Source organism: Spermophilus citellus, assembly GCF_964194105.1.
Source record: "Spermophilus citellus genome assembly, chromosome: 18".
NCBI classification, from domain to species: Eukaryota; Metazoa; Chordata; class Mammalia; order Rodentia; family Sciuridae; genus Spermophilus; species Spermophilus citellus.
In genome coordinates, this window is record NC_138200.1 from 62,023,402 (window position 1) to 62,043,238 (window position 19,837).

General features: G+C 45.4%; 1 protein-coding gene and 1 long non-coding RNA gene across 3 annotated transcripts in view; one reads left to right on the top strand and one right to left on the bottom strand.

The window, feature by feature from the left end:
- The window catches only part of MAF (MAF bZIP transcription factor), a 42,451-nt gene extending 32,577 nt beyond the window's left edge, over window positions 1-9,874 (bottom strand). Inside the window, exon 1 of the mRNA XM_081274224.1 lies at window positions 8,760-9,874. Within this exon, the coding sequence (XP_081130350.1) occupies window positions 8,760-9,871 (1,112 nt within the window). The 5' untranslated portion in view covers window positions 9,872-9,874. The remainder of the gene's footprint in view (window positions 1-8,759) is intronic.
- Window positions 9,875-11,638: 1,764 nt separating this feature from the next.
- On the top strand, window positions 11,639-18,602 carry LOC308637638. 2 transcript variants are annotated; one of them, XR_014019644.1, is made up of 3 exons: window positions 11,639-12,363; window positions 12,975-13,108; window positions 17,989-18,602. It is a non-coding gene; the product is annotated as an uncharacterized lncRNA (long non-coding RNA). The 2 variants fall into 2 exon arrangements; XR_014019645.1 differs by lacking the exon at window positions 17,989-18,602 and having other exon boundaries at window positions 11,700-12,097; window positions 12,230-12,363; window positions 12,975-15,104.
- Window positions 18,603-19,837: the final 1,235 nt, after the last annotated feature.

Genomic DNA, 19,837 nt, shown 5'->3' on the forward strand with positions numbered 1-19,837 from the left:
CCGCCTCCCTAGGCTCCGCCTTGGGCCTGGAGCTGAGGCCGGCCCTGAGGGACTTCCTGGTGACCTCAGGCAGTTGCCTGCCCTGGCCTGTCATCCTGGCTCCAGTCAGTGCGCACCTGCTGCGCACCCGTCAGAGGACTCCAGAGGGAGGCCAGTGCACAAGCCCCTGCTCAGCTCAGGCCACGGAGCTCTGGACAGCAATGTTTAGGGCGACTGGGCCCTGTGAAGCAGGTGTACAAAGGACCTGGGGCAGGGAGGACGCTGTGGTGTGGGGGTGTGCATAGAAACTGGCAGGGCGCTTAATCTCAGCATCCTTGTGACTTCCCTTTCACCCCAGCCTTTAGGACCCGAGTTACACATTCTGGAACCCAACCTCAGCTCTTCTCTCAGCAGCTCCCCAGACATCTGCCTAGCCCTGCCTTTGTCTGCATTTAAATTGTGGCAGGAAGGACTTATGTGGTGCAAGGCCTCAACTTTGGTGACTCCTTCCTGGCCGGAGGGCAGTGCCCCTTAAGCCCTCTTATGGCCTTGAGTGGCCAGGCCTGGATGGTGTTGAAAATCATGGGGAGAACACTGGGATAGAACAGGGCCCAAACCCCCGGGCTAGTGACCTCACTGTTTTTATCAATCTGTGGGAAGCCCAGGGCCTGTCAGCAGGTTATCAGTCACCCTGTAAACAGATCCTTCCTGGCCAGAGGAGGGGACCCTGAGAATGACCTGAGCCAAGCCCTGGCTACTGGGGGTCATAAGCCAAGGTTGGCCTCTGTCGGCAATACTCTCCCCAACCCCTGCACACTGGGCCCCTTCCTCTCCTCCTCTCCCTGGGCCTAGTTTGAGGCAGCCTACAGTCCTGGAGGCCTCAGGCCTGTTTCTTTTCTGGTGAGTCCCCCAAAGGAGGTCAGAAACCCACTTCTACAGGCCTCCAAACGGGGATGTGGTCACACCCAACCAGGGCAAATATTGGTTGCAAGAGAAGAATCTGTACCCTTGTCACGTCTTTTCAGGCGCCAGGGCTTCCTTTACAACCATCGTTGTGGGGAGCATCTGAGGATAGAGGTTTTCCCTCTTCCCTGCCTAGTTCTGTGAGGTTTCCTGGCCTCTTCTGTTCCATCACTAAAAGAACCAATCACAAGGAAAAACTGGTTTTTGGAATCTTAGCTTGGAAACAGGCAATATTGAGAATCAGAATATTTAGACTAGAGAAAGTCAGAAGTGAAATCCCGGTGCGTGGGCTGGAGGTAGGGGCATGAACACTGAGAACCATTTCCTCTCCTCCCCCTCTTTTCCCCAAACCTCTGGCTGCCGCCACCTCTCCCTCTTCCTCCTTTCTTGAATTAACACCCCTTTCTAATGGTCGCTAAAGATCCAAGCTGAATCTACGCAGAAGGGAGGAATGCAATTTTGCAATCCAAAATCCTAATTACAGAGAAAAATTGTTATTTAACAAAAAAAGAAAGAAGGCAAAGAAAATGATTTGTGCGGAATAAGTGAAGAGGTGCTCCGTAGATGATTTTGATTTGAGTAAGAAACAGCATTCCGATCAGAGCCTCTGTGGAAATGTTTTGGGAGTTTCTTAAAACTGTCCAACTCTGATGCAAATTCATAGATCTGATTTCGGTGTGCTGTTGATGTGTGCTTTCTATCTCAGCCTTGGTCGGCGTGGCAGAATTATGCAAAACACCCAGAGGGCTTTCAAATTTAAACAATAAAAAAAAAACTGTCATGATGTCATAAAACCCAGTGCAGGGACCATACAAATATTGGCATAGTACGTCTGACTAGTCCAAAATAGTACCACCATCGAGTCACAGACTGGTGCATTTATAAATGCCCAGAAGTGAAGACATTAGTGATTACCTTCAAGCGCTCTATTTGGGTTCGGTTCCCAAAATTGTTTTCTACAAGGGAACATAGGTGTGTTATATTTCTTAAAGAAATGGACAGTCAAGCCTTGCTTCTATCAGGCTTCCATGTATATTGGCTCTGAATTTGGCTCCTGAGCGAGTGAAATTCACAGGGGCTCTCTTTTTCCAGGACTCCTGCCTTCAAAGGCCTGCTTTCTCTTGCTTCCCTCCTTTATCACTTTCTACAGATGGTGCAGGGAACAGGAACCAAGACTTGGCTATGCCTTGGTGAGGAGCCATTTGATTTGTTCACATTTGTTTGGTTGTTTTGTTTTGTTCCTCTCTAAAGGATAAAGATGCTCCCCATTTGTGGCAGGACCGTACTTCTTCATGCCCCAACAATCATGAGACAGCCTGGGAGACTGAAATTCTCTCCCCATGTCTCCTACCCCTGTTACTGAAAAACTGCCACACAGTGCTGGGTTTGTTCAGGAGCTGGGGCGGAGCAACGCCTGCAGAGAATTCCCCTTTTCTGGGGCTGTTTGATGTCTGGATTTTGAAGATTTATATCAAAAGTGAGAAAAAGCAATGTCATGGGGAAGGTGGGTTAAGGCTCTGTTTTTAAACAAATGCAAAAACAAACAAATCCTGATTGGGATGGCCAGACCCTGGGCCACCTCTCTTCTGGCCACTTATACCCCTGCCCTCACTTGAGAAATCTTCGGGATTGAGGAAGGGTGGAGAGTGAAAACAAACCTCAGGGTTTCTCTTATTTTCCTCACAACATGAAGGAATGCACAGACCACAGAATATTCCTCCTGCATCCTGAGGAATAATATGAATTGGTGGCAGTGACAGCCTAATCCTGCAAAAGAAAATTTTCCTTTAAAAAGTCCCCCAAACAAAACTAAAAAAACTAACCTTTCTTCCAAGAAAAGGTCTAAATCATTTCTTTTTTTTTTAAATCAAAGGAAAGTGAATCACCGTAGGGAGCCTTGCAAATCAACAATCCAAAGCTGGCCAGGTTGACTTCCTACCCTTCTCACTGAAGGTTTATTAGTAGAGCTCAGGCCCCAGAGCTGGAGAGTGTGTTCTTCAGCCGTCAAAAGGCTGAAGATTGTCTGTCACTCATGTATATTTTTGTCTTTCATTCTATCTCAGTTAGTCTTTAACTACCAGTACCCACCCCCCGAAAAATATATCCGTGGACATATCAGACTTTTAAATATATTGATTGACCCAGGATACTGCAGGACTACATTATATCAGCCAAGACATTGTGAATATGGAAGACAGTTTGCCTTGACCAGAAGCTTCGTCGTGTACTGTACTAACAGCTTCTGAATACATCCTAAGCAACTTCAGTTATTTAGACAAGGAAATGCTGGGAATGTGGCTACTGAGACAGGTATGCACCATGCTCATGAGGGTGGCCACCATTTACCCTTTTCCCCTCACTGTTTGCAGCAGTAAAGCTAGTGGTTTGGCGAGGGGAGGACCTATTTAAGAACAGAAGAATCTTGAATTGATGCTGCTAAGGTAAGGGTCCGAGGGAGAAAAGATCGGTGAGTTATCACCATGTGTTCAGTAATAAATAGAGATTTCCCATCCAGGGAGTATACATTGAAAGGAGGCCCAGGTGGTTACGGAGTTGAGACAGGGAGGAAATGAGGTCTACATAGCAGATTTATCTGCTGGGCAGAAGGAGGACTCTGCCTATTTGATGCCAATATATTAATGTGTCAGATACATTGTAAAAAATGATGAGATGATTTTTGAAAAAGGAAACATGCAAAAAAGCCGGGAAATTAAAAGGTGGTGAATTTTGTGAGTATTGGGGAACAGAAAGGGAGGAACGAGAAAGCACACAGAGGGTGTCTGCTTAGCTAAGTTTGTATTTGGCCACACATTGCTTTCATTTACAGCTATGTCTGCTAAATGAATGCATTTGTCATCACAGTACATATGATGCGACCCAGGGCCCATGAGAGAACCAGGTGCCCTGCTCCTCTGATGCATCTGCCCGTGGTGGCATTTGTTTGGAGAGGGGAGTCGAATATGTGTATTTTTCTTCTTAGGAAACGTCTCTGCCAGGGAAACAATGTAGCATGAAAATTTGCTGTTTAGAACGTGCACGGTCTGCATGATTTTAAAATGCTAGCTGTTACCCCCTTGGCAAACTTTTCTTCATCTACATGTACATATACACATTGGTAATTTCAGTGCATTTTAAAAACTAATATTCCAGGTTGAAAACAATCACACCTGTTCAGTCGTGTGCATCATAAATCGAAAAGCATGCGTGCCCTTTCCAAGGGTCTGTGCCTGAGACCCTCAGACAAGAGGCATAGTTAATTCTGAATTAGTGAGAAGGTCATACTTTTAACAGCCTTCTCCTCTAATATAATTTTTCTTTAAAAAGGAGATTTTCTTTTTTCCTATTTCAGATAAATGATAAAAGTCAGGAGTAAGTTGTTCTCCAAAACCACAAATTAACAACATATATGTGTGTGTGTATATATATGTATATATATATATATATATATATATATATATATATTAATGTACAGCTCTCACATAAATTTCATTTTGTGAACATAGTGGTAAATATATATTGCTGGGGCTTCCAAAATGTGGTGTATCCCACTGATGTCTCCAACTTGCGAGTGGACTCAGTTCTGTAATTGGAATGAAAGGAATTTTAACACTATTTAGACAAAGACTCAAATGTAGCGTAAAGGGAAAAGTTTGGATTTCCTTATATGATTTCTCTTTCTTTTCTTTTTTTAAATTTAGAAACTTATTTGTAATGACGGGCACCTAGGCAGGATTTAGGAGCTCTTTATTTAGAAAAAAAAAAAAAAAATTGTATTTTCCTCTCACTATCTTTCAAAGTTTTTAGTAATCATTACCTCCCAAAATGCCTTTCACTCTGAGTTAACCTGCTCTTTAAGCCAGCCACCCAAGCCCTGTTTTTCTCAGCACTCCTTTCATTTTCTAATGTCTGGGAGCCCAAACAGACTTATACTGAATCTGCTTTATAGATTTCTATCAAATTCCTTAATTATTGCAGAACTATGTATATTTTTCCCCCAAACCAGGTCTTACTCTTCATGAAAGAACTGCACCAAGTGTGTCCTAAATGTCATTCTTGTCTTGAGAATGTGTGTGCCTAACATCTCCCATCGGATGCTGAGCTTTTTCATAAAAGTGACATGTCTATTTCTGCATCTTCAGAGGGAGGGTGAGGAATAAAAATCTCCCAAGTCAAGGAGAGCTAACTCCCAGCACAGGAGGGTAGCTTTGCTATGAAGACTTTTGTGAGGCACAATTAACTGTGGATTCAGGAACCGAATCCAAACTGGCACAGAAAGGAAGGTAAAAATGTGGAGGGTAAGCCCTGTCTTCATGTTCTATGAAAAAGAGGAAGCCCCGTGATGAGAGTGGCCAGCACTCACCAGCGCCAAGCACAACCTGTTTTCTTCAAAATAAGGCCTTCATTCGGAGTTGCAATATTATCTTTTTCTTTTTTTTCTTTTTAAGAATTGAAAACTAAATAAAACAAAAGTCATCATGTTTGGCTATATTCTTTAAACAGTGCCCCTTTGTCTAACATTCTGTTAGTTTCTAGGGGAAGTTGACCCAGAGTGCAGGCCGCCTGAATTTGTAACATTAGTTGCATGGATTTGTGTCAATTTAAAATAGGTCAACGCTTAGGAGTTCTACTAGTGAGGGGTAGCCAAAATCTTCCCAAATGATCTTCAAGCTAGTCCCCATACACAGTCTGTTTGGGGATAAATACCAATAAATTAAAGTATAGCCTCCCTTCAACGAAGGCATTATTTTCTATTTATATTTCTGGAGCTAATGTGATATGAAATCATTACCAGCTTGTCTAAGTGGAGGCTCTCCACTGAACAGTTACAGTGAAATATGATTTGATAACACAGTTTAAATCAGATATGAACTGGGAGTTATATAAGTAAGGGGTAGATTTTTTTTTCCCTATTTCAGATAAATGATCTTTAAAAGTTAAAAAACAAAACAAAACAAAAAAAGCAAAACAAAACAAACAACTTTGATTTGTCCCAAGTGTTGATGTCCAATCTCATCAGGCCTTGCTAACAAGAAAGTCATGGTGTATAAGGAAAGAAGGAAAAATAATCAATTTCAGCCAAAAGACAAGAATTATTTATCTTTAACATTAGACGCATCTGTGCCCAAGCCATCTCTGATAGGCCGACTTGCCAGATTCACTTTCTCTAGAGGGCTTTGCTTCTGGATTCAGAAAGCCAAAGCCGACTCTACCTCTTTTTTTTTCTTTTCTTTTCTTTTCCTTCTTTCTTTAATTTTTTTTCCCACCAAAGGACTATGATAGTTCAACTCATTTAAAAACTGAAAACTTGAGGTCAAAAACAAAATACAGGTCATAATTTACGTCTATATTAAATATGACTAATTATTCTATGGGGCCAGCTCCCTTGCCTCAAGCACAGCCTGTAACTTTACCCTGAATGACTGTCTCCTTGTTCTTCCTACTTATCCTTCCTCTGGAGAGAAAGATGCATTTTATATTTCTTATGAGATTGTTGGGCCCAGTTAAACTGTACACTAAGAAACTGAGTACAGAATCAAAAAAAAATGCAGTTTATTATTGTAGATTATTCTTTCTCTTGATATAACCAGAATTGAAAATGAAAGGAAAGCACATAGGAACATCACGCATGGTTAGTTAGTAACTCAAGATATAAAACAATTTTGCACAGCAAAATATGTAAAAGAAAAGTAACTGACAAGATTTTTTTATATTTATTGTGGTAAGATTTACTTTTCATTTTTTTTTAAAGACAGGATGTCAGTCCCTGAAAATAACATTTACTGATTATTGCCTTTAAAACTGTGGATTTTTTTCTTAAGTTACAGAAAATCCAGTTCTGCACCACAATACAACTGTAAAAAAATCTGCATCATCTTAAAACTGTGCAGTAATGCCATTTTTATAACTGCATAAATTTTATTAGCGTTCTAAACAGTTTTGCATTTTTTGTATTATATGCTTGCAGGTTATATCTTAGTGCAATTCAGTCCCAAATACTTTAATTTTGAAAAAAAAAACATACATTTTGAATGTAAAATTCCCCTACAGATATAAACAGGGGTATTTCCCCTTTTAATACTTTGGTTTTCAATACAGTCAGTGGTATAGCAAAAACTACACATACCCAACTTATATTTAAGTTGCAAGCACATGCTGTATAAGCTACTTTTTTTAAACAGTCCCCTTGCAAACTCTACCCCCCTTAACATCACAACAGTAAACAATTTAGTGCATCAATCTTTTAAAAAATCTACAGCTACACAGACCTAACTCTTTCAAATTTATCTATAACATTCCTTTATCTGTAGCATACATTTTAACTGGGCTAACAGATTATAAAAACTAGAATTAAATTATATACTAGAAACCCATAGCATTCCACATTTGACAATGACCAAAAGCCAAAAATAAAGAAATAATAATAAAAATAAAACAAACCAAAAATAATGGGGCAGATTTCTTTTTTTAAAAAATAAATTTTAGACTGCTTTCGGCAACAGCACAATTTAAGTCCCCAAAGGGGGGGGGCATAATTCTTATGAAAAAGAAAACATTAATAAGTGTTTCTTAATGTTTGCCATGATCAATTGGGAACCCATTCTGGTATCTTGACAAGGAATGCCTTCAGTGCATTACAATGGGAGGCTGAAGTTCTGAGTAACTCAAAGCTGGAGCAGATGCAAACTTTCATGGGAAGAAGGCTCTAGGGTTGCACTTTTTTGTTCTGAACTCAAAAAAGTCATGAGGCAATAAAACAAAAGTATGAATGCCATGCTCTAAGTCTTCGAATGTCCATTTCCAAGCCAAAGGAAAAAAAAAGAAAAAAATAATTATACCATACATGTCCAGCATGCAGGTTTTTTTTTATTAATATATTGTCTCTTTTTCCATAAAGTCTTTGAAACAGTTATAGTTCATTGTTGCTAAGACAAAGTAGCAAGCATAATAATGCATGAGATGAGAATGAGTTTTTTGTTTGTTTGTTTGTTTTGCTTTTTTAATGGCAGACTAAACTCTCAGGTTTGGCATCATAAGGCCAAAACTCACAAGTCACACCCAGGTTGATGCAGGCTTGATTGTGGCAGGTTCATGAGGTTATTTTTCCTCTATTTTAGCAATACAATGCTAAAAAACCCCGATGGAACTCAGCACGCTGCAAGTCTATAACATTTCACATTTTTTTTTTCTTTGCAAGCTCAATCTCACATGAAGAACTCAGGAGGAGGAAAAAAAAACTTTGCTTTTTTTTTCTTTTATCTCAGAGGAGAAGATGGGTGGAGAGGGGTGAGGGTGGAGGTTGGGCAACACAGCAAGCTCCAAAAATTAAAATTAAGAAAAAAAATCCAAACAAAATTAAACACACACACACAGAGAGAAAATGAACACCAGCTCATGAACTGAAGAAAAAAATACTATGCGAATGATGCGGGCTTCAAAGGTGAGCATGTTTCACATGGAGAACTCTGCTGGGATCTTTGAACATTGTGCAAGTCTTGGGGGGGGGTGTTAAAAAAAAAAAGCTAGCAAGTTACGGGGGAATTTCAGATTGGCAATCCATGAGCCAAACACCTATTCCCTCCCCAACTTAAAACAGTCGCCACCACCACAAACTCTGAGCAGTGTTTTGTGTGTGTGTGTGTGTGTGTGTGTGTGTGTGTGTGTGAGTGTGTGTGCAGGGATCAAGGGGGGGCGATCTCGGTAGGGGAGGGGGCGAGGTGGTGGCAAGCGTGGCTCTGCAACTAGCAAGCCCACACCCGAGCCGGACCCCCACGGAGCACTTATCAAGGTGGCTAGCTGGGATCGCGTGTCAGACTCACATGAAAAACTCGGGAGAGGACGGGTTGTCGCTGCTGGAGCCGTTTTCTCGGAAGCCGCTGCTCACCAACTTCTCGTATTTCTCCTTGTACGCGTCCCTCTCGCGCACCAGCCTGGAGATCTCCTGCTTGAGGTGGTCGACTTGCTGCAGCAGCTGGTTCTTCTCGGACTCCAGGACGTGTCTCTGCTGCACCCTCTTGAAGCGGCAGGACTGGGCATAGCCGCGGTTTTTCAGGGTCCGCCTCTTCTGCTTCAGCCGGATCACCTCCTCCTTGCTGACCCCGCGCAGCTGCCGGTTCAGCTCGCGCACCGACATGGTCACCAGCTGCTCGTCTGAGAAGCGGTCGTCGAAGTGCAGGCCGCCGGCCGCGTGGTGCGGGTGCAGGGCGCCCCCCGCCCCCGCCGCGCCCCCGCCGCCACCGCCGCCGCCGCCGCCACCCCCGGCGCTGGCCGGGCCACCGCCGCCTGCGCCGCCCGTGCCGCCAGCCGAGGCGGATGCGCTGCCCGCGGCGCCGGGCGCGCCGGCCGTCGGGTGGTGGTGGTGGCCGGCGGCATGGTGATGGTGGTGGTGGTAGTGCGGGCCTGCGCCGCTCTGCGCAGCGGCCGCAGCGATCACGGCGGACACCACGGCGGCGGCGGGGCCCATCTCCTCGCCGCTGCCGCCCAGGGAGGCACCGGTTCCGGCCCCGGCCGCCGCGGCCAGCTGCTGCGCCCCGCGCGCGTAGCCATCGAAGCCGCCCTGGAGCTGGTGGCTGTTGCTGATGAGCGCCTCGACCGCGTCCTCGGGGCTGAAGCCCAGCGCCTCGGGGTTCAGCTGCTGCGGGTAGCCGGTCATCCAGTAGTAGTCTTCCAGGTGCGCCTTCTGCTCACTGCCCGAGCCCGGGCTGGGCGCCGAGAAGCTGGGGGAAGGGGGCACCGAGCTGCACGGCGTGCTCATGGGGGTGGAGGACAGCGAGCCCCCAGCGATGAGACGGCCGCACTGGCTGATGATGCGGTCGGTCTCCACCGGTTCCTTTTTCACTTCAAACTTCATCAGATCGAAGTCATTAACATATTCCATGGCCAGGGGACTGGTGGGCAGGTCGGAGTTGCTCATTGCCAGTTCTGATGCCATTCTCCTGCCGCCGCCGCCGCCGCCGCCGCCGCTCCGCCAGATGGGCTGCAGGAGAGGGGCCAGCGGGCTGTGCTGGGTGGCCAGCGGGTGAGCCAGCTTGCCGGGCTGGGGCGCTTCTAGCTCGAGCGGCGGTGGCTGGCCCGAAACCTCCGAGCGCGCACACACCCCCCGCCCTGCCCGCGCCCCCCGCGCCCGCCCTCCCTCCCCCTGCTCACGCCAATGTGCTTGCTCGCTCGCCCCGGCCCCTCCTCGCCTGCTCGCCTCGGTGCGCGCCGAGCCGGCAGCTTCAGGCTCTGGAAGGTCCTCCGTGGGCTGCGGTGGTGGCTGCGGCTGCAAAGCCGGAGGAGCCCGGCCCGGTGCGCGGCGTCCCCCGCTCGTCGCTCCGCTGCGCGCTTTGCATAAGGAGGGCTCGCCTAGCCGGCCGGGCTGCAGGCGGGGCGCGCGCCGCGGCCGCTCAGGGCTGAAGGCGCGGCGGGCGGCTGTCCGGCGGCGCGGGCCTTGGCACGGGGGAGTTAACACTTCATGCTTCTCTCCTCCTCTTCTGCCTGGCTCTTTTTATTTATTTTTTTTTCTTTTCTCCTCTCTCCCGTACTCTCTCTCTCTCTCTGTCTCTGTCTCTCTCTCTCTCTCTCTCTCTCTCTCTCTCTCTCTCTCTCTTCCTCCGTGCAAAGTGCAAGACAGAGGTGCAGCCCGGCTGGAGGAAAGGGAGGGGGGAGTTTAGTTCTTTCTTTCCCCCCCCTTTTTTTTAAAGCAAAATTGCGAAGTCCTGGGGAAAGGCAAGGCAGAAAGCAAAGTGGGAAGGGGGGGCAGACCGAGCCGGCGAGCAGCCCAAGCTACAGCTCCAAGATGAAAAAAGATTTTAAAGCCTCTGATCCAGCAAGAAGAGTTTAAAGCAATTGCTGAGTTTTATAGCACTCGTGACGTCAGGCCCAAATGGGAAATTGACTGGCACTCCAGGCCAATGGGAGGCGGCAAGAGCGGCTGCGATTAGCATAATAGTATAGAAACAAGGAAACTTTTCGGATCTGTCAATCAGGACCCAATCAGCTGACTGTCAGCTGGGGCGGGCTGGTTTAACCCTTCCCGCGCCGCAGCTCCCGGGGAGGGAGAGAACCAGGCCCGGAGAAAAGTTTAGTGCGAGAGGGGAAGGAGTTTTTCGGAGGGACGGCTAGAATTCGGGCGGACCCGGGAGGACAGTTTGTTTTTCTTCGGAGCACAAGAGAGGCCTGCCCTCTGGAGCCCCAGCTCGCCCGCCACTCGCTCTGCTAGGATGGGCCTAACTCCCCTTCCCTGACTGTCCCCCACCCCCGGGACTGTGGACTGGCCTTTTGACTTTTCCTCCTCGCTGCATCTTGGGCATTCCAGGTGTCTTCCGGGGGACATTCCTTCCCTCAGCCTGGCTGCGCTGGGAACCCAAACTTGGACCAACTCTTTGTCCCTCCCTCCGGTGTGCTGGGGGGAGGCGCGGGGTGCCGGGATCACTGCTGAGCGCGGGACCCCACCCGGGTGAGCCAGCCCCAGCGCCTTGGAGTCCGCGGAGAAAGAAAGGCCATTCTATCACCCTGTTTTTAAGGAGGTGAAATAAGTTGTTTAGGGCCATTCCCTGCAGAGACCTGCTAACGTCGCGTGCCCGGTGCGGGGTGGGGGGCTCCTCAGCCAGAGTTAACTCTGGGAAAGCGGAGTTGGGTCAGCCAGGGTCCCGACTCCGGGCAGAGTTGTTTGGCCTTTGAAATTCATTTCTCTCTCTCTCTCTCTCTCTCTCTCTCTCTCTCTCTCTCTCTCTCTCTCTCACACACACACACACACACACACACACACACTCACCATCCCCTTATGAAATCCGACTCTGTTTATCAGGGTCTGGCGCGCGCTCTTTGCTCTTTAACGTTTCACTTATTTCAGGCTTGATGGTGGTGGGGAACAGGGAGAAAAACACAATCCCCCAAACCCCACTAGCTCCCCTCAAGGGTTAAATTTTAAACCGCTTTTTCTCGGACAAGCCCGGAAACCCGGGGTGTAGGGGGATTGCTCACAATTGCAAATGCTAATAACTAGTTCAATTTTTTAGATCGATTCTTTAAAGCTGTGGAGAGAGAGAGAGAGAGAGAGAGAGAGAGAGAGAGAGAGAGAGAGAGAGAAGCAAGAGAGCAAAGGGAAGAAACCGACAACTCTTTTCTAAGATTTTAAAGCGATAGGCAAGTTGGAGGAGCCGAGATTTATTTGGGGGTAAGCAAGGTTGTGGGAAGCCGACCCACATTTGAAAGTCCAGCCCACCTGCTTGGTAGTTGGGACTGTTGATTCCAGCTATTAATGAAATGCACTTGGTGTTAATCGAATTTTTTTTAACTTTATGGGAAGGACACACACACACACACACACACACACACACACACACACACACATATTATGAAAAGCCTGCAAAGGATCGAAGAGTGAAAACTATTGTTGGACCCAGTTGGTTTTTACCTCAACAGCGCCACCTTTCGGCAAAGGTCAGTTGAAATTGATCCGTGTCCAGTTTTGTTGAAGTGCAAAGAAGCTGTTTTCCCAAAGTGGGAGGAGGAAAGAGGCCCAGAAAGTTAAGATGGACCTTCATGGTAGAGCTCAACCTTTTAAGAAATGGGACGAAGAAAGTGCTAGCAAATCCCGGAATCATATTTTTCCTGTCTTGTCCCCCTTCATTGTTAAAAAAGAGGCTAGGGGCAACCGCTGCCCTGCAGGTGTGATTCTGGCTGAGAGACCTTTGCAAATCAGATCCCAGGTAACTGGGCCCCAAACTCTCTAAAAGTGGCAGGATGGATTTTCCATGGGCTTTATGGCAATATCAATAGAATTAAAGTTACTTGTAATTCAGTGATAAATGGAATGTCTCCAGTAAGTAAGATTGAGTACAGTGCTTTAAAGTTGTTTATCTGAAAAGTAATTCTCAGAAAACCTGACTTCTGACACTTGGTCATATATTAAGCCAGCGTCTTGAACATTGCACTTCAGAAGAGTCTTACCCACCCGGTAGCATACTTCACTATTTATAATGAGACTTAAGTATCACTCCCCTGCTTCATACACCAGATTAACCCTGTGTTAATTTCTCTGATCTTGGCAGCCTTCGGTTCCAGCAAATTCAGGAATCCCAACAGGGAGACCTCCCAGAAGATTTGTAGGGACATCCTCATCCTAAAAGGGTAGCACTGTTGGTGTTTTCCTGACAAGCCTGCTACGGAGGAGTTGTTTATAAGGGTAGTTTGGGTTCGAGGGAATGCTTTGTTAGGGTGGAATGAATTGGGTTTAGTCCCAGTATGGGAAGAAAGAGTCAAGATTCTATCAATATTTATGTCATCTAAGATAATCCCCTTGCTTTCCTCCTCTGACAGCATTTTACCTACTAATGAAGTTAAAGGATTTTAGTTTATGTATTCAGAGGAAAATCCACTGCTTAAATTTCACAAACATTATCGTATTCAGCATTGTTCATGATGTCCAAAGTTTGTGTGTATGTGTGTGTGTGTGTGTGTGTGTGTGTGTGTGTGTGTGTTAAATGTAGATTTATGTGTCCTTGGGAAGAATTAATTATTTTTTGTTTATGATAATTTTAAAAACTCCTTCTGCATCATGTTTTTGTTAAAAGCTGTAAAGTATGATCTCTGCCTCTCAAAATAAAAGTATTTTTGACCAGGAACCCTGAAGCTGCCACATTTATAAATAAACATTTTATAAACAGAATTCACTAATGACTAAGACCATGCCATAGAGTTTCGTGGCCACATACCTAATTGTTGCAATTATATATCATTTCTAGAAATTAAATGCCCATGTTTGGGCAGCTAAATGTATTATTATCTGCACATTTTTTATGGTTTATTTCTGTTCACCACTGTTGAGCCGTGGTATTTTTCTCCCTCCCTTTTATAGTCTCCCATTTTCTTTTGAAAAAAGAGGATGAGAATTATGTTTTAGATGTGTATCAAGAGTGCTCTCAGGCTTGTAACTTAATTCTCATTTTTGTCCTTTTTCCTTTATTATTTAGTGATTCACAGGGGTGTCTAAACATTTACAGTTCTCTGTTAGCAGCATTTCTTTTATAACAATTGAGCGCTCTCATTTTAATTAGTACTATTCAGGTTTCTGATTCTCTACAATTACATCAGGCCACGTTTCTTTCGACTTCTTTGCTAACATTGTTTGTTTCACTTCCATCCAAGCCAATCTAATCCAAATACAATGTGAACTGTGTTTTCTTACTGCTTAATATCCCCTTGCTGTATATGCTATAGTAATCTCTGTAGAACAATATAGAGTAATTTAGAAACCATGCGTTTGTCATTATTGACCAATTCAAACCAGTAGCATTAAAGTTTCTGAAAGCAATGAGTATTTATAGAAAATTCTGAGGGGGAGGAGGGCATGGGTCGAATCCCGTAGAAGATTTCGAAACAGTAGCCTCAAAAACTCATTTGTAGTTTCGTGTCACTACATACATAACAACTTCATGCAAGAGGGGGAGAAAATCCCTTCATGTCTACATTACAAAGATTAAAAGCTAACAGGAAGGTATTTTTCTTGATTGTGAGTTATAGCAACTCAAGTATATCATGTTGCCTCAGACATACAGAATCTGAAAAGAAACAGGATGCATTCGGAATCGCGTCTGAACTCTTTGTTTATCTGGGAGCTGGTTTTATGTGCAGAACTAAGCAGTGTCCACTAAATTTTACTATGAAACCAACTAAATGGATTTGAGAAAGAGTTCCTGAGAGTAGTTGCAGGATAAGGCAGGAGTACATTGTGCTTAGATCTAGTGTTAGATAAATCCTTTTAACAGTCTTCAGTTAGCAGGGTAAGTAAATCACAAATCACTGTTAGCAGATTCATGGAAGAAAATTAATAGAATCAGACGAGAGATAATCTGATAAGGGTAAAATTGCCGAGGGAAGTCTCTATTGGCGAATGTGAAACAACAGTGTGATTACCAGGAGTCGTTATGAATAGGTGAATTATGTGCTAAATAATCATCAGAGTAATTCAGCATTTATTAATTCTTTTCTCTTTAAGCAATTCACAGTTGTAAGTTAAAGCCTCTCTCTCTTTGAAGACAAATCTTTTATAATTTTTATTAGAGGTAATTTATTATTTGCATTACCTGTATTTACTTCATAATTGAACATTTTGCATTCAAATTTATGTAATGCATTATGCTTGAGAATATATTTCTGCCTGATTAGCATAAATAGTCACTTACCTCATGAATTACTAACAAAGTTTATCTTAAAATATAGGTTTTTTTATTAAGTGGAACACAAACATATGTACAATAAATTCTGATTTTTCCAGTGCCGTTAGAGAACAACTCATGTTCGGTTACAGAGAAGCAAGGGGTGGGATAGTGGAGAGAAAGAAAAATAGTCAGATGAGATTTATAGTTCCTTCCCAAGGGTGTTGCTCAGGTGGGGGCTGTGGAGAGGGGCAGGGAGGAAGGACAGAAGGGGGAGCTCGGCTCTTCATACACAGGATTACTTATTGGATGATCTTGACTCTAAATGCGGAGTCCAAAAGACAAACAAAAAACAATTGGTAATCTCTACTCTGTGGAGGGCCATGGTAGACAGTCAATAGGATTGATGGTGTTTGGGGATATTTTATTATTTTTATTTTTATTTTTTTTGGCTATTCTCAGGGTTCTTCCTTAAAACACGATTCACACAATTTCATGAAATACTTGTTTTGCACAAGAGATGCGAACAATCCAGATGTTTTCTGGGAAGGTGTGCCAGTTTCATCCAGCTCTCTTTCCTTGCTTCACCCACAGACACCCAGCAGGGCCTGGGAGACAGTAAGCGTCTGCTGAATAAATATCTGTGGGGACACAGGGACATTGGAGCAAAAGGACTTCTTTTGGTTTTAAGCAAGGGATAGAGATGAAAAATGATGGGCCCTATTTCCCCACTCTGGCCACTCCAACCCTGCATTTCCATGCTCGGCTCTCTTTCCCTTTCAGTTTTTCAGGGGAAGACGCACCCTTAGGTTTTTGTTCCTTCAATTAGGGGCTGCTTATGATTCCCTTTCCCTTGTCACCCCTTTGGATCCTATTCACAGCTTACACCAGTGAGGGAATCTGTCACCAAAGCATTCAGCGCTTCGGAGAATTTTATTGTGAACTCAGAGTTGATTAAAAAGAAAAAAAGTAGAGATTAAAAAAAGGGGGGGGGGACCTGATATGGGAACAATCTTTCTGTGTGTTGTGTCTTCACCCATGATAACTGGAGGATCGCTCCAAGGTGGTGCTTGCTCTGTGAATTTGCTTGCCTGCCTTCCTGCTCCTGGTGATGTGGCGATTCAAACCTCCTGTTCTAGAAGCTTTTAGCAGCTGTCCCACTTGGGAAAGAAGTTATAGAAAACACAGGGCAAACTTAAAATTCTCCCGTGATGACAGGGGAGGTCTATGGATGCAGGTGGTTTCTGAATCTGTCTGTTTCTGAATTAACTTGTCTGGGGCCTGAGACCAGCGGTCCCTTACAGCCCAGTTTTATGTCTTAGTTCTTGGTTGCACATGGGCGTGGCTGAGCTTTCTCCAGTGTTATTCTTTGTCATGAAAATCTTGCACAGGCCCAGCCACAGCCTCAGAGCGTCGGCCTTCCCAACAATGTTCCTGATCTAACCAAGAATGAAAATTTGGCTAACAGCTCCGCCTACCCAAAATAAAAATTCAAGTCAAACTTATAGACCTTCTGATAGTATTGTTATTTAGGAATTTTATAATAGTGAGACATGTTCTTTGTTGAATATAAATATCAGGACAAGATAGCAAAAGGAGGCCATCAAATCAAAGAACAGCTGTTCCTCATCTCTACCCAGCACCTGTCCTTGGTCTCAGGAGTGACCATCTGAAACTGATGGGGTGCACACGTTTGCTGTTTTATAACAGAATGGAGTCTAAGCATGTGCATGGTTCAGAACGCATCTGCCTGGCTCTCAGGAAAAACGTTTGGAGTGCTTGTCTGGTTTTTGGTGGATTTCATCTCATGGAATTTCATGGTGTATATGTGTGTGTGTGTGTGTGTGTGTGTGTGTGTGTGTGTGTGTGTAGGGGGTGGATATTTAGAGACCTGACTGTAGCACTCTCCTTTCAACCAATGTACAAGTCTGAATCTGTTTTGCCAGCCTTTGGTAGGTGAGTTGGCAGCATGCAGGGCTGACTTCACCAGTGGCACAGCAGAGACAGTGGCCCATGGGGCTGCTGTGGGCACCCAGAGACATTTTGATTACTTTTAAAATCAGAAAAAAAGAAAATATAATGTAGCATGGATTACATTCATCATACCAATGCAGTCATAAATCATAATTATATATACATATATATACCTATGTATATAAATGTACAAGTGGCCCATGGAAGCTAAAGTGCCCAGAACATACAGAAGTACTTGCCTGATTCCAACAGCATTTTCTTGGTCACCTCCAGTGACAGCTCACTACCTGCCAGTTTTACCTGTACTCTCCATTTGTTTATTTGTTTTAGCATGCAGTCTTACCCCTTCGTGTAGATGTTAGTCCTATTTTATATGCTCAAGAGGCCACACACTCATGGGAACAGAATGGGCCACAGGGTCTTTGGGAAGTTGAAAACAGCCAGTAGGATGCCCTTTCCCTCCCTTCTGTTTCACATAGTCAGTGCCTTTGGCATGTCCAGCCAGGCCTGCTTTCTTTCCAGCGCCCTGGCCACTAGTTCCCAGAGAGGCTGGCCTGGCCACTGCCGTGCTCCTCCCAGGATTCAGGGCCCATAGCTAAGCCCGGGTGCCCAGGTGTGATCCTCTCATCACACAGAGAGCATGTCAGCCTCCTTGAGCTGCAGTACGTCTGCTCCTGATGCTTCTAAATCCCTGAGCCTCTCCAGACACACAGCACCGGGAACTCAGTGCTGTGCAGTGGATATAAACTCTGGGCCTTTTTCTCCTCCTATTTCCTCCATCCTGGATTTGTGAACTTACGGTTTGGAACCCAAGCACAGAAATGTACAATGATCTCCAGTAGATTTAATTTCATTTGATTCAACCTGATCCTTGCTTGTCTATCTCTGTTTGGATCTAGAATGTGCTATTCACTAGTTTTACTTTGCTTCCCAGCTTTGCGCCAGCTGAAAAGCAGCGGATGTGCTTTTTGTATGATGAACCTGTCTCACCCGGGTCCCTCCTCCGTAGATTGGGAAATGGTCAGGATTAGAGACTGGGCCTGGGAACTGTCTCACACAGTTCGGGGCCACAGAGAAGCTGGCCATCTCTTGCATCCCTACCATCCCTCTGGGTTGTGGATGACAACACTGGAAGTGACAAAGCCTGGTGGATTCCAGTAGTGACCACCCCTCTCAGCCCGCAGCGATCACACAAAGTGACCCACCAGGATATTCAAGCCTGTCGATGGATATTTTAAATGGAGACAGTCTACTTGGTAATTGGGGTAATTTTAAACTAAACTTCCCCATCTGGATATCCTGCACATATCTTTCTAATGAATTCTGAAATAACTTCACGTTTCCATAGGGTGGGCAGAGCTCTCTGTTGAACAGGCTGGCTTCCTGGATAACTGTGTCCCTGTTGAACCTGACTTTGTCTTTGTAAACCCTTTGCCCTGTCAAAATGCACACAACAGTTGTCCAAAGTTGGGACCTCAGAGACTGATAAAAAATAGATAAAACCTAAAAAAACTCAACAGAAAGATTCTGTGTATGTATAAAAGCATATTTGAGCTCTGATTCTTTCCTCTGTGGTTTTTCTCTGGTTTAGATCACCAACTTCCCTGCCATTTCCTGATGCCCATTTTGAGGCCAAGAAGCTCGGAGGGATTTCCTGGAACAGAAAAGTTCAGAGTTTCAAGTGTCCACCTTTGAGCTCAGCTAGTCCCCCTGGTCTCTCTTGAAGGGACATAAAAGTGCAAGCTTTTGCAAAATCTCCCCTCCGAGGTCCACCTGGCCCCCTTTCAGAGAGACCTGGGAATGACAGTGGGAACCAGCCCAGGAGTTATTTATGATGGGCGGTCTGTGTCCTACCTGAGTGAGCTCAGCTCTCTCTGGTTCACAGACGCAGCCCAGGATCCTGAGGGCTCAGGAGGGAGGATGGGAACCCTTTGGGGAAGCATCTCTGACTCGTGATTCTTCGAAGAGCTGCTGATTGGAGACGAGGCTCGGGGCTGTCGCAGGGAGGCTCGCTCTGGCAGATGGGGCTGGGGAAGGGGGGCCAGCTGGAGGTGTCAGGCTCAGAGCTTGGCACCCAGATCTGCTGCTTCCCCTCTGCCCTCAGCGAAGCCCTGTACCATCTTCCTCCAACTTATTTTTCAGGCTATAATTATACCAAACTGCATGAAGGGGGAGAAAAATTCCTGGCCCCCATCGAGGGGCCAGGGAAGCACCATTCAGCCCTTCAAGCTTGAATGTGAAACAGGTGAACAGGGAGCCACACCCACAGACACAGACCCACACTGCCCTGCTGGGTTTCACTGCCAACCATGGGTCACAATGGCAAAGTCAGAACATCTTCAAGGTCAAAATGACAGAGCCAGCAAAGCAGGGTCTGAAGGACAAGGTCAAATCCTTTGCATCTTCAGAGATGATACTGGTTCAGGTGGAAATTGTTTAGGGTCTTTGGTGGCAGCACAGTGAGGAGAATGTTGTGGATTTCTCAAGGTCATCTGACAGGTACCTCTCACATGCCAGATATGCCTGCTTTGGCTCCAGGCCAACAAATGTGTGAGTCCCGCTCCATCCCAGATGTAGATCTTGGGCAGGTGAGCTGACCTTGGTGGGCCACAGGTGGAGAGGACTTTGGTGATGGTACTAGATAGTGGCACAGTGCCTGACCCATTGGGAACATTCACAAAAAGGATGTGCCAGCAACTGAGCAGATGTGCTGTATACATTGTTTCCCAGGGTGGGGTCCTGGGCAAACTAGGGGTGGGTTATTGCTCCCTCCTTCTATTGTT